Consider the following 16,231-nt stretch of genomic DNA (forward strand, 5'->3'; position numbering starts at 1 on the left):
CGGGGATGTGCATGGACATATTTAGGGATACTGTGAAGCACAAGCCCCAACCATAGCATCCAGTAACATTTGCCATGCAGTCCCCAAAAGCCTTATTACTTACAAATGCACTGATTATTTAGAATTAGCCTTAACTGTTTATGAAGCACGTCATGGGATAGTTGTAGGAAAATAATACTTTTCTATGTATTCACGGCACACAAATGCAGGCAACTTTTCATTTCTTACAATTGGGTTTTACTCTCCAACAGTCAGACTCTAGTTTTTTTGATAGGATTTTATATCTAGAATATTTAACATAATTATCTTTACTGATCAATCAGTCTTTCTTTTGGGCAGCTCTTGCTGAACTATAATGTTCTTGTTCATATAGCATTTGACTATCGTACCTTTTACTTTCTCTGTTTTGTTACAGCAGGACTAGCTGTGACAGTTTTCTATATGTGTATAATTTTCTATATGTATTTAATATGTAAAGTTTCTATTTTCTGTTGGAGCTTTTCTCCTTGGGCCTCCGCTGAAAATGGGCATTTGTAGCCCAGTCGGACAAACCCGGTCAACAAATATAAAATAAATAAATAAAATAAATAAAATTTTGGATGATCTTCTTCCTGGAACTTTACCTTTCACATATTTGTCTTATACTGAGCTCTGAAATTTCTTGCATAAAATTTTCTCTCTTCCCAAGAACCAATAAATAATCTTGATTTGGCAGCTTTACTAACTGTTTCAGCTTTGCTGTACAGACTTTCCAAGGCTGTTGAATTTTAACTTCCTCTCAATCTTATATTTAGTAGTCTATTGCTGTTGGCATTATAATAGTATTTCTGTATATACTGATCTCATCAAGCATTTTAATTACTTTCTATTGTTTTTCAGGAATCAGTAAAATAGTTGAAGTAATTAATTTGATATTCACTTTTCTGCCCTTTAACAATTGAGATGGTGAAAATAAATCCCTGCAGTACTGCATTCCTGTATTACACTACTGTGAAATGACAATCCTCATAGCTCTGGCTACTGATATTTCTCATTAGGTTTTTCAGTGCTTGCACAGTACTTGCCAATTAGACTGCATATATTGTGGAGTGAATGGTATATGTTTGAATTCACACAAACATAAATCTTCAGAGTTCCAGAATTTTGTACTGTAGACAATTGTCAGATATGACAACATTACTTACTCTCAAATTCGAGAAATTATACTTTGATATATTAATCATACTTTCCCTTTTTCATCTGTCAGTATAATTAATTTCAGGGACCTTAAAATAATAATCCACACATAAAAGCTGTGGCTTCTTTGGACAGGAACAAGTGCCAATTCAGCTACATGGATGTTTGATACTGCGAATGCTAGCATCTGCTCCTTTGGATTGTTTTTATTGCAGGAACTGCAAATAATGCAAATGTTCTATAACTTATTCTTTCTAAGTTGACATTCCTAATCAATACATTATAGTTCTCACTTTTTCTTTGCATTTTACTATTCACGTATCACTTCAAGCATTTGCCTTGTAATTGATAGGGGGGTATTGTTACTTTTGAACATTAAAGATTAGGCACAGTTTATTTCTTCCTTGAAAGAAAAACATATCACTGTAAGCCCTTCCTCACTGACGATTTTTGCTCAGGCCAGCCTTTTATTGTAACATATCTCAGTAATGGAATTTCTAAGCCATTTTAAAGCATCCTTGGAATTCTTTGACTGTTCCTTCTGTCAAGATAATTGTGGAGGTGCCCCCAAAGTCTCTCATTCTTCTAGAACTTGTTCATATATGCTATATGCAGTATATTCGCAAAGAATGTACATTGTGTGACCTGCATTTCACTTTCAGATCATACCTCTGTAGGTTAAGTAACACTCTTTGCAATCTTATAGATACCTTGTACAATGATTTTTCTGATTATGCTTTGCAGGGGGTTGTGGTCAGCTTTCACTTGAGCTTTTTACCATAAACATATTCATAGGAGTTCATACATTCAGATACTATTGGCAACAGTTCATTTTCTGTATGAGTTTACCTTTTTTGCGCATCTGTCATTTTTGTCTGTGAATTTTGCCCTTTGCCTGTTAAGACTTTAGTCACACACTCATGAGATATGAGGAGGGAGGCCATCATTGAACTAGCCACAAAGCTATTTGCAACCCTATCCTTCCACCACTGGGCCTGCCCCTGTTCTAAATGCTTTCATTCACTGTTCCAGTGATGTCTGACTTATTATATATAGCTGGGATATTTCCTTGCAAGCTCACAGCACCTATGCAATTGTTCGGCATTTGCTTGCAGTAGGAGTGGCTTATTTACGTGACACAATACTTCAATACTGGAACATCTGTAAATATTTTCTGAGCATGTTAAAACAATTTCACTGTTAATACCATCATGGTCAGGTTAACTCTTCCTCTTCCTCTAGGAGCTTTCTTATAGGTATACTGTTCTACCTTATGAAATGCAAATGTTATAAGGCACTGCATCTTTTCTTAAAACATCTGCAATGGCTGTTTTGTTTATGATCGTACCAATTGCACAACTATACTAAGTATTTTTTTAACATCAGGCTATAGTCCTTCTGACTTTAGACTAAGACCAAAAAACAATGGATGTCATATGTGCCACTCTTATTTCACATTTGTTCCTATTTCATTTTATGATGCTTTGATCTATATAGCAACCGTGTCAGTCTCTTGTCATGCTGGCTTTGTGCCTGGTCCAGATTGTCAAATCATCAATTATGCTTACAACACCTTCCAAGCCTTCAGTTATTCATGTAATAGTTCTGGAATACATTTAGTGCTGATAAATAACCAAACAGAAGTCTAAGCTATCTGAACATTACCAGTAATATATATTATATGTGCATAATTTAGAGTTGTTCATTTAGCTTCATATGTCAGTAATCTGAGTTTTTAGCATTCATGAGACCATTTCTTCAATAACAAGCAATCGGTAATAACTTGTTTTGATCACTTCATTTAGATGTTCTGCTTCAGTACAAATGAGAATTCTGTATTTTTTACAACACTTACCTTATTATTCACTCTTTCTGTTGGCTATAATTGTTTCTTAATGGTGCCTATGCTTCACATATGCATCAGTTACTGATCTGGTTTTGCTTTTGAAAGTTATTAGTAAAACATCTATCACAGGAGTAGCATTAGGACTTATTTGTGTGCAATATTCTGCTAGCAATCATTCTATACCTATAAATATATATTACCATAGTGATGCAGGGTATCATTAAACTGCATAGTATTTGAGATGTCTCTGTGACTGTATGATCAGTTCTGTACACATGCACTATTTGTTTTTATCATTATTAACTTCTTACAAGCCAAATTACCAAACAATTAGAGGATACTTCTTTAAGTGCAACAATTTGAACAGATAATCTTGTTTTTTTCTTAGCTTTTTTAATTCAGCCAAACAGTCTGTGACCTAATTGCTGCAATTAGTAGCCAATTTCCACACTTCAAGGATCTAAACCTCTCTCCTGACAAAACAAAACGGCATTCTCTGCACTTGTTTCTAATTTAAAACCAACATTCTGTTTATTAATTCTAAGACCCTCCCAATGACAGTCTGAATTGCTTGCCTGCCTTGGCGCTTCAGAGGTACACTTAGATCTCATTCTTTGTTGGTTTTGCTCATTTTCATGCTTCTGTTCAAAAACATGCAATGTTTTGAATAAACATTTGATTTTACACAGCTTTGAAAAATGTTCTTTGCTAGCAGAGATGCTACATAATTTGTTAAAAAGACAATGCTTCCTGTCAAGCATATAGCTGAATCTGCTATTTTGAGACTTACAGAAGTGACATTATGATTGTTTTCCTCCTATCCATCACTGTTCATAGGTAAGGTTACTAGGCTAATGGCTCTAGAGCCCTTACAAGCCTAGCCATATTTATCCTGAGTTACCCCAATTGCCAGTGGTTAGGTGAGTGAAGTAGGAAAGATGTTAATAACAACTTCCTCTGTCCAGGAGGGACATGGGCACCACCCCAGGAGTGAATTTGCAGTCACCCATCCATTGATCTAGGCTGTATTTGAAGAGGGTCAGGGAGGTGCTCTGTTTCACATGAACTGGAAACCTGTTCCAGAGAAGTGGCAGTCTCTGCAAGATGTATCTATCTCTCTAGCATGACCTGTTCATGTCAGAGGTTAGGTTAAGATCCCTGGAGCGAGGGACCCTCCTGCAGTTTGATTTACTAATGTGTAGCATTTCCAACAGGGTTGAGTCAGAGACTACCCCATAAACCAGGCAGAGGTCACCCCTTAACAACTTGTAGGTGACAGAATACAGTGACAGGGATTTTAGTCTTTCTGCCTAAGAATTGTTTTGTGTACCTTGTAATTTCTTGGTGAGAAACCTCCGTGGTTTCTCCAGCTGTTGCAGGTGTCAGGTTAAGTACATGCAAAAGGGAGCACTGGCTGCTCTCAGCCTGAGTACCTAGTTCACGTACCACCAGGTTTACACTTAGGATAGTGCTGTCTATAATGCAATTAGTAGGGATGTCAGCTTTCCCAAAGGTAGTTATAGTGCATTTTTTTGCATTTAGCTTTAATCCATGGCTTTGGAACTAATTATTTATCTGCATTAACCCTGTCTGCAGTACACTAACATCGTTGGGGGACTCAAAGATTGCTCCAAATTTGCAATCATCGGCGAACTTGGTCAGTCACAGCATAACTGTAGTACAGTTGTAATACAACTGCAATATAGTTGCGGTACTGTAAAGCTATAATGTGATCAATATAATATAAATGAATCTGTAAGGTAATTAAATGTATGTACATATTTCAATGATACAGAAACTTCCATCAAAATAGGAATGCTTTTTAAGATGAGGAGGTTGTGTGATACTGTGGTGCAAGAAAAGAATGAATGAAACAAACCAACTTGTAGGTGGTTAACAACTGGAAGAGAAGCGGGAAATGACATTAAAAGTGTGCTAGAATAATTCTGAATGCACTGTCAAAGTGGTAGAGGAAAAGAGAAAAAGGAGTAGAATGTAGAGATTTGACCAAGAAATGGTAAACTGAAAAAACATTACTTACAAAATAGGATTGCCTCAGTTGGCTGTACTGTCTGTGGTACAAGATTTCTGTCAGTTCTTGCTCTGTCTCTAAAGATTAGAATCACCCAGTGTTATTTGTGGCAAATTCAGAATCCCCTATTATTACTTTCTTTATACTCTTCTTTTTAACTCTTTTCAAAAATCTCTCATCCCCCTTCTTTGATGTGTCAGGAGGACAATATTTTGCCAATGCACTTACCCTAGTTTCTGAACCTGCTCATTCCCTTGATCCCTTCACAAGGTATCTTTCTTCTCATCACCTCACATTTGAAATCATATTTTATGTATACTGTCACCGCAGACCCCACAGCTTTTTCCACTGACCCAAGTGATACCAGCAATCTCTACCCTCCCCCATCACTAGCTTCAGCAGCTCCCCCATCTTTTTACTCAGACTTCTTACATTGTAAAGTGATATTACATAGCCACTCTCTGTAACCCTTGTTTGTTCTGCAGCAATCTTTTGTGAGTGTGTCTGTGTATATGTGTGTGCATGTGTACACACATACACACACACACATATATATATATATATATATATATATATATGTGTGTGTGTGTGTGTGTGTGTGTGTGTGTGTGTGTGTGTGTGTGTGTGTGTGTGTGTGTGTGTGTGTGTGTGTGTATATAAGTTGAAACATAAAATCTTGAAAATCAAAATCCTGATACCATAATATCTAAAGACCAAAACACTGAAGGATCAAAATATTTAAAAAATCTTGAAGAAATGAGCCAAATAATGCCATGCCACCAAGGCAAACCAGCAACAGGTAAGAGCTCATCTTTACTCCATAGCACTGCAGTTATGTGTGAACACACATACATGCACAAAGGTAGGTAGTTTTATTTCAGAGATAGTAACTAGGCATATGGCATAAGAAACCAATGAGGAACATAACCACAATCCCAAGTGAACTGTCTGATTAAGTGACTATCTAGTACTGATTCTAGTTCATTCAGTTGAGTGATATTTTAAGTAATAAAAACAATATTATACTCCAAAATTGGCCTAATGAATATTTTATATAAATAGAACAGATACTGATTATTTGTTAGATTAACATTTCTCAAAAATATTTCTAATTGTCTATTGGCTTTTGAACCCACCAAATCAAATTGTTTAGAGAATAAAATTTTTGATTAATTAATATACTCATGTGCTCTGGTTTCCTCTTACACTGCAAAGATGTGATGTAAGTGAACTGGTGTGGCACCAGTTTGCCTGTAGAGAGCATGCAGTGTGTAAATGTGTGTGTGATGTTTTTGCATCTTGTGATAATGCTGGGTTTCAGGGCAGTGTCGGAGTCTCAGTGTGTACAATAAAAAAAGTAAGTAAATACAATTATTATTAATAATAACAATAATAATAATAATAATAATCATCATCATCATCATAGTAATACTGCCACCGATTTTTATCTCTGGACATGCATAAAGCTACAGATTTATCTAGTTTAAAGCCAGCCTTGCTTAGATTATGCACAAATGGTTGCTTTAGCTTGTGTTGGTGACTGGGTATGATGTGGCTATTATCACTTTAGTTTCTTCTTACATACAAGTTATACCATCAAAAACAGGGTACAGCTATGGGGGCAGCTTTTGACCCCATGTATGCGAATGTATGTATGGTCTTGTTCGAAACAGAGTATATATATCAAACAGAGTTATTTCAGTAATATGTTGTCAAATATTATAGATTTATTGATGACAATATCTTTATGTAGAGGAGACTGAGTGTGTGAATGACTTTGTGTCTAATTCACAGCATAATATATTTAATTTACAATGTGATGGGTTAAAGGTGAATAGGAAAGTGCCTTTTCTGGATGTGGTGGTTGATATAAGTAGTGGTGATAACATCAGAACCATCGTACATAGGAAATTCCATAAAGGTACTCAATATTTACAAGCACACAGTTGTTATCCTCCTCATGTTTTACACGCTTTGCCATATGGTGAACTTTTAAGAATTTGCCGACTTTGTAATAATGAGGTAGATTTTATTATGGAGAAGGACATAACTTTGAGAATGTTTATGGACAGAGGCTATCATAGAGGTATGTTGCATTAATATGTTAATATATTGGAGAGGGAACCTCATGGGTGGACATCAGAATAGTAGGGGACATGTTTTAGATCAGTGGTGCCCAACATCTGGCCCTGGGGCCAAATCCGGCCCTCACCACAACACCATCTGGCCCCAAAGAGTAACCAAAATTTTTTAAAAAAAGTGAAAAAAAATGCTATGCCTTACTCCAGTCAAGCAAACTTTCCAGCATGTGCTTACTTACCTAATTAACTGCAGTTGCGTAAACCTTTAATTTTAGCTGTGTAAGTAGCTATTCATTCTTGTTTATAACTTGTAAGTCTGTAAACAATAGTAACTTTCTGCAAGAGTTTGTAATAAATCATGGCTGCAAACCAAAATAAAGTTAAACGCAAAGCTGATGTAGAAAACAGGCACTTTCATAACTGCTGTCTTAAGTAAAAATGCCAGTCACCTGTACCTATTGTTAACTTGTAACAACTTACTATGTTTTGAGGTGGCCCACCGATGCATTAAAAATTTGTGTAGTTACCCTCCCCAGAAAAAGGTGTGCACCACTGTTTTAGACAATAGAAGTGTGCCAAATGGCACATAAATAATCTATTTTGTCACTACGTATAGTGTTTTTAGTTCTAAGTTAGTGGACTTGGTTAAATTTTATTGGAGTCATTTAGAATCCATTAGAGACTTTTCAGAGTGGGGGTGTTTAGTACTGAGGATTTCATTTAAAAGGGGGAAAAGTATCAGAGACTTTCTGGTACATGGCAGATTTGTTGCTCCTTTGGATAATATACCTGGTACAGTACATAAAAAAGGCACAATGAGTTGTGGGAAATGTAAGGGTTGTAAGTATGTAGTAAATATATTTTTTTTAATTAATGGAATTAGATTTGCAATACAGGGATTTTTTAGTTGTGATACTCAGGACATTATTTATGCCCTTAGCTGTCCCTGCTATAAGTTTTATGTAGGGGAAAGCAAAAGACCCTTTAAGGTCAGACTTTTAGAACATGTATGTGATATAATTAATAGTAGACAAGAGAGCTCTATAGCTGACCATTTTAAAAACTTTCATGGAGGTAAAGTAGAAGGTTTACAAGCAACTGATAAAGGTTGATCAATATGGTGGTGTCCAGATAAAAGACAAATTGTTACATATATATATATATATATATATATATATATATATACATATATATATATATATATATATATATATATATATATATATATATATATATATATATATATATATATATATATAGATATATATAGATATAGATATATGTGTGTGTGTGTGTGTGTGTTTAAATACAGGTCTACTTTCGTTCATCAAAAGTACACTTACCTGAATTGCAAGTCGGTGAACCCAGTTCTACTAAAGACCAAAATAACAAAACTCATATCACAGACAATTATACACATGGTAAGTAAACACTTGGCTACTAGGACAAACAGCTAACTGGAACACATTCAAAATCCCTAATTAACAAACCATTAAATTTATAATAATAACATATACTAAGGCCAGAATGGTTCATTTCCATGATTAAAAAATATCTTTCCTCCATATTCAGCAGGAAAAAAAACAATGCCTTTGGGACACTGTTATATAGCTGCATAACATGGGATCTAGGAAATCTAAACTACAAATACCTGCACAAGAGAAAGAGTTAACAGATTTATGATAAAGTTACTGATAATAGAATTATAAGCTAATTAATCACTGTTGCTAATTAAAGCTGTGGGAGGTGGCAATGAAATAAATGTTTTTTTAATTCTGTCCTGACCAGCTTACCTGAGTTGAGAGAAGTATTTGAACCCCTCATGTTGACTTGTGGGGAATAATCAGATCTTCTTGGTACAGGTGGGCCACTGGAAGACCTGACTAATGGAGCAGAAACATTTGAATAAAGCGGATTCTGTATGACTGTTCCCGATCTCTCTTCATCTGTTACACTCTCTTCAGAACCTGTACGGAATTTTGGCTAGGAAGAAAATGTTATAATTTAGCCTATGATAATGTCAGTCAAAGAAATGCTGCACAATAAAGCAAACCACATGCTTTTATTTCCACTATTCTCCCCTTGTACGTTTCACAGTATAGAACAGATGTCAGTCTGCTCAGAACGTATAGAATTACTGCAACACTTGAAGATGTACAAATGACTACAAAAAACAGACACACAAAAAATGTATTTTGCAGGGAAATGATTGCTCTGCTGAGCAGTAGCTTATAACAGGAATCACAATAAATAAATGTATAACAGAAAGTATACACAAGCAGAATATCTTTTTACACAGCACTGACAATCAGAAATAAGGATCTGTGAATACAGTACTGCACAATGTGGTGCTATTATCATATACAAACGATGACTGGTGCATAAGATGTGCAATACAATGCACATGGCTGCTACTGGCATTTAAAATGTAAACATATAAATACATTTTGTAAGAGCAGCTGTGTGACAAAATAACAGGTGGAACTCGTGCAACAATTGTTCTGTAGGTTAGGGCTGTAAAGCCCAAATGTGGAAAACAATTATATATCTAGTCGAGAAGGAGGTAAACTCAAGAAGACGACACTACTAAGCCAAGTGCCATAGGTGATAAAGAGAGGGATGCATTTGTAATGAGCAGAGTTTATGCTGTGGCTTGGAAGGCTCTATGAAAACAGAAGATGAGTGCAGCAACGTTGGATGTCCAGTCCCAAGACAGTAACATACAGACTGAGCTATACCCATCTCGAAATAGAGAGACAGAGGGCAAATATAGATTGCATAAGGCAGGACTGGCGCAGATGTATTAGCTGTGTCATGACTGCATGGTAACACAAAGTGAAAACACATAACCCCTTGCCATGAGGACCAAGCTCATTAACTTGCTTACATGCTACATACACATGCATGTGTGTGCACGCACGCGCACACACACACACACACACACACACACACACACACGCACACGCGCACACGCACACGCACACGCACACACGCACGCGCACGCGCACACACACACACACACACACACACACACACACACACACACACACACACACACACCCCAGAGATTAAAACTGAGCAGCACAGGTATAGAGCATAATCATTATCACAATAAACCTCTCTATGTACTGCCTTCTATCAAGAATGGGTTTCCAGACTGTGTTAGCAGGCATAAGGCCACCTCTCCACCAAATGGCACATCTGCACATATGCTAGTCATTGTGGGATCAAAAGACCGCATACACACTGCTATCTGAATTCCACACATCCCATGTGAGTTATCTAAACAGAAATACCTTATGTTACATAAATATATAGTTATTTACTGTACAATCTGGGTGTTTGTCAGAATGCACTATTAGCAAAACATACTTTAGATGTTAACCTTTATTGATGAGGTATTTGCTGAATCTGCTTCTAGAAATGGTATCATCCTGCAACTTTCTGTAGTTATGAGTTAGCATATTTAAAGTTATATACCCCATATACAACATGCCCCCTTTTACAGTTAAAAATATATATCTTTTATATACATTTTCACACATTTGTTCAGGCAGAATGGGTTGTTTTCACTGATCACGTAATCTTTAACTTTACAGGTCCATAGTTAAATACTAGGCTAGCTGTCCTTGTGAGCCATTTTAAGCTTAGATAATTTCCCTTTTTTGCACTTAAAATAACCTATCCAATTTTGTTATAGAGTGACCATACCCATCCCATTGTTAATAATTATATTTTACCTGTAAAGAGAATAGCTGGGAACATACCATAAATAATCTGCAGGGACCCATACATGGCATAAAGAATTTATGAGCTGCATCTGTCCATTAGTAATACAGGGGCAGAGTCCTGGGGTAAATTTTCTAATGCCCTTCCATAGATCTAAGTTGCACTTGAAAATGGATGGGGATGAACTTTGTTTTATGTGAATAAGTACCCTGTTCCATAGCAGCAGTATCCTCTGTGAAATATGCCTGTCCCTCCAACCTGTTCTGTTTATGTTGCGGAAGAGGTTTAGATTCTCAGACTTAGTATTTCTGATGTCATTTGAATTACTGATGTGCAGTAAATACATCAGTAATGGGTCAGAGGATGCCTTGCATGCCAGCCACATGTCACCTCTTAGCAGTCTGTAGGATACCAATTATAGTGACAGGGCTTTGAGTCAATCCATGTAGGACATATTGTTTAGGCCTTGTATCCTTTTAGTAAGGTATCTCTGTGGGCATTCCAGTTGTTGCATGTATCTAGACAGATACATGCCAAAGGAAGGGGGGGGGGTATTATATTCAATGACTGGCCTAATGAGGGCTGAGTAAAGGGGGACAATGGCATTCCATGATCTAGATATAATCCCTTTGTTTATAAGTTGTAGAGTATAGAAGGATTTTCTTACAGCAACAGACACATATTGGTCAAAAGTTAGGTCACTAGTCCATACAAGTTCCCAAATCCTGAACAACTGGGTCAACTCTTAGGGGCATATTTTCAATGTGGTAGTTCCCTGGGGTAGATGACTCCCCAAAGGATACAATAATGCATTTTTGACATTTAAGTTCAGACCAGGACATTGACACCCATTATTTATTTGAGACAAACCTTCATGCAGAACGGCAAAGTCATTTGGGGATTCAATGACTGCTCCTAGCTTACAGTCATTTGCAAATTTAGTCAGACAGAGCCCTTTGGTATTGACTCTTACTTCAGAAAAGTACTTTCTTAATAGGAAAGGTCTCAGTACAGAACCCCTGGGGACTCCATTGGTGACTGGTCTCTTTGTATAGGTAACTTCCCCTATTCTGATTATCTGCATCCTTTCTATGAGCCAGTTAGCAACCTAGCAGGTGACATAGGGGTTTATTCCCAGTATATTTAGCTTTTCTGCTATGCCTGAGTGGAAATTTGTGTCAAACGTTTTGGCCAGGATGAGGTATGTGATGTGTACCATTTTATCTTCATCCATTGCTTTGGAGACCTTTTCAAAAAATCCACCTGGATGAGTAAGAATGACCTGCTCTTGATGAATCCAAACTGAGATGGGTCTAGTGTTTGGAGGTTCCCTATGTCCAGACTGTTTAATTCCATGATAAACCTTTCCATGTTTCACATATGAGATGGTCAGACTTATGGGTCTGTAATTGCCTGGGTATGTCGAAGGTCCTCACTTATGCAGGAACATTCACGATTTGTTTTTTATCATATGTAGTGTTTCACTTAGTGATCAGCAGAATGGGTTATTTACTATAAGCTTAAATTGGGGCCTGCTCATATTGTTTTTACTACCACTGCGTTTTAGATCTGAAAAAACATCTGCAGACTTTTGAACTTGGATTTACTGTTCATGGGTAAGAAAACAGATACCTTGACTATTTTGATGTCATTTCATTTAAGTATCATGATTCATCCCTCAATCCTTTGTTCTGGCTGAAACACAAGTTGTGAAGAAGTTGCATGACAGGTCTCATGAAGTCATTAACAATTATTTAAATAATATTTCAAAGGCAAAAAAACAAACACCTAAGCAATGATCTGGAATGTATAATTGGAAAGACAAAAGGGGTGGTAGTCATAAGGATTAGATAAGCATATGAAACAGATATATCAACAGCTATCAAATGAAAAATATTATATTATGTAGTGTGTGTGTGTGTGTGTGTGTGTGTGTGTGTGTGTGTGTGTGTGTGTGTGTGTGTGCCTGTATATACACACACACATATATATATATATATATATATATATATATATATATATATATATATATATATATATATATATATTATATATATAGAGGTCCCCTTCAGATTATGGAAGTTTCAAAACTTCGAACATCATATGTCCAAAGACCACATTATTGAAGTTTTGAAACTTCAAACTTTCTGGATGTAGATCACCGTACAGCATGGAACAGGAAATTTACAATTTTCCTCATTGCAGAGCGATCTTGGAGTGGGCATATTTAATTAGCAGGGGGTGTGGGGGTGCAGGGGGGTTGCCCATCTGCAAAAACATAAAAGACATTTTTTTTTTCTATTTTATGTTCGAAGTTTTAAAACTTCAATCACTGGTCCTCGGCTATATATATATATATATATATATATATATATATATATATGTGTGTGTGTGTATGTGTGTGTGTGTGTGTGTGTGTGTGTGTGTGTGTATATATATATATATTCATATATATATATATATATATATATATATACATATATATATATATATACATATATATATATATATATATATATATATATATATGGTTTCACTTCATATTGCCGAAATGCTGAAATATCGAATTTCAGCATTTCGACATTATAAAGCTGAAACCATCAAAACACCGACACCTCACAATCACGAGACCACAACATCGAACACACAGCATATAGCACACAACACACAAACCATAACACCCACACCACAAAACAATTAAATACAACACAACACAAACAGACATACGCCTACACTACACATATGCAGGGGGGCAAGCCCCCCTTCACCCTCACACCCCCCTACCTATATATATATACTAGATCCGAGATCACACAAACAGTAAAAAAAAAAAAAAAAAATCACACACAGCCAACACACATGCTTGTACCTCCACCTCCCTACCCTAACCCACTCGTACAAGTTAAAAAACACTCACACACACTCACTAACCTTAAACTGCAGACACCATCCCAGCCAAACACTTCTGTAAGATAATGTCAATGAATAACCGCGACTTCGACATAGTCCTATTCGCCATTATGCACTTTCATTATTTTCAGGTTTCAGCTTTATGGACACAAATTGCTGAAATTCGATATTTCAGCAATTAGTGATTATGAAGTGAAACCATATATATATCAAGTTCTTATGTACTTTAGGTAATCCATATATAGCTGGAAATACTGGATTTTCAATAGTAAAGTACTTAAATAGATCTTCTGTAATCATCCCATTAACTAAAAGATCAAACAACATAACAGAGATTCTATCTATTATTCCCTTAGCTTGTATTCGGGTTATTATCTGATATGTATTCTCTTCCTCTAATAGTAATCTCGTTAGTGTCATATATTGATCTTTGTCCAACACCACAACACCTCCACCTTTATCAGCTGGCCTTATTTCAATAGACTCTAAGGTTCTCAATTCAGATAGTGCCTCATTCTCTGTTTTACTTAAATTATATCCTTAGTCTGATGAGACTACATAATTATGAGTCACAGCTTAAGGCAGCATTAGATACGCTTAAAGAAGTGATTTTAGAGAGAGGGTATCCTGGTGATATGTATGATAAATATGTAGTTGAAATGAAGAGAGAAAGAAACACCAGAGGTAGACCCTTTTTTTCAGAGGGAGCCAATAATACACCACAGGTGAATGGCAGTAATGATGGTAAACTTAGATTCCCCCTTACTTTTACCAGTGACATTAGTATTTTTTGTGAAGTATTTAAAAGAAATTGTAACATCTTGAAAACTATTAGAGACCTGGATGGTTTTATAGAAGATGCACCTAGTTTGCTTTTAAAAATAAGAGGTCCCTTAAACGTCAACTGTGCTATGGCAACAAGAGTAATAGACTGAACAATTTATCTGAAAGAAAAGGCACTTATATGTGCAGGAATTGTTCAGCATGCAGGTATATTCATTCATGTACCCCACATATATCCACCCTGATCTGCACTTTGAATTACAAGCTAGGCAGTATGCTGACTGCAGAACAAAAAATATAGTGTATTTTGCTTTCTGCATAACATGCAATGCTTACTATGTAGGAAAGACTAATTGTATGCTAAAGGAACGCATACAGGAGCACTACAGAGATATTTCTAATAAAAAGAAAACAAATGCTCTTTTTAAGCATGTAGAAACTAAGGGCAGACAGCATTCCTTTAAATTTATTGTTCTAGAGATTCTGCAGGAAGGAATGAGGGGTGGGGACATAAAAAACAGGACTGAGCTTGCAGAGCAAAGCTGGATACTCAGATTGAATGCACATACCTCTCCAGGGATTAATGAGGCAGTGTCCCTGAAACCCTTTCTAAAAGCTACGACACTTAAGCATTAATGAGTTATTATCAGACAAATGTATTTTTTGCTATACTTTTTACTACTTTTTAAATGAAGTCATTATATGAAGTTTTAGCATGCATAATTGAATAACTGATGTTTTTAATTAATGTTTTAATTGATTACTGAGTGTATAAAAGTAGGTGTATGAAAGGATTTTATTTGAATCTGATGAAGCGGTCGAGAGGATCGTGAAAGCGCTTACTTTTTGTCTCTACAATTAAAGTGGATTTATATCAGCCGTGGTGACTGGCTCAGCCTGTTTTTCTTTATATCATGTAGTACACAGCCTGAGATGTTGTCTGGTCCCATGAATGCTGTATTCTTAGCTTTGGAGAGTGGGTTTTTTACCTGTGTGGCCGTTATTACCGGAATTTGACAATCTTTCGGTATTGAGATGGGCCCTTTAGGGGGTGAGAGGGGGGTGAAGTTTGCACTGAATCGATCTGCCAGGCTATTGGCAATATCCTTGGGATCAGTATATTTAATGCCATTCTGTTGTAGCTCAGAGCAGATCTGAGCATTGCCATTTAGATTCCTGACATGGCTATAGAATGCCTTGTGGTTGCCTTTGGAATCTTTGGCAATTTTATTTTCGCAACTAGATTTGGAGGATTTTATGAGGGATCTCAGCTTCTTACTGAAGGCTGGTAAGGGAATTTATTGCATCCTGGGATTTTCCTCTTTTCTGCAACACTTTCTTCCTTTTGTTGTAAAGTTTGTTTATGGCAAGGGACCACCAGATTGGCTTCCTTTTTTTGGAGGAGAGCATCTTGGTTCTATTGGGGATGGTACAATTCATGCACGAGTGGATGTGCTCGTACAGTGCCTTTGTATAGGATTCAGCAGTCAAACTTTCCGTTCCCGTCTGCATGGGTGTCATGATGTTTGGCACTTCTGACATGAGTAGCATGAAGTTGGCTTTGGAGAAGTTTTTTACAGAGGTTTCCTTACTGGGGGTGGGATGTGAATGTGAAGGGTGATTAGCTTATGGTCAGACCTGACTAACGAGGGGTTGACCATAGGTGTGGATCAT

At 36.5% G+C, this 16,231-nt stretch overlaps 1 protein-coding gene across 2 annotated transcripts in view; it reads right to left on the reverse strand.

Moving 5' to 3' along the window:
• Positions 1-16,231, reverse strand: part of LOC122794052 (mitogen-activated protein kinase kinase kinase kinase 5-like) — a 1,947,254-nt gene that overhangs the window by 336,234 nt on the left and 1,594,789 nt on the right. For both annotated transcript variants that reach the window (XM_044062187.1, XM_044062182.1), the window contains exon 19: positions 8,929-9,118. In XM_044062187.1, coding sequence (XP_043918122.1) covers positions 8,929-9,118 — 190 coding nt within the window. The remainder of the gene's footprint in view (positions 1-8,928; positions 9,119-16,231) is intronic.

Source organism: Protopterus annectens, chromosome 1.part0 (assembly GCF_019279795.1).
Source record: "Protopterus annectens isolate FY-2018-M chromosome 1.part0, PAN1.0, whole genome shotgun sequence".
Lineage (NCBI taxonomy): Eukaryota > Metazoa > Chordata > Ceratodontiformes > Protopteridae > Protopterus > Protopterus annectens.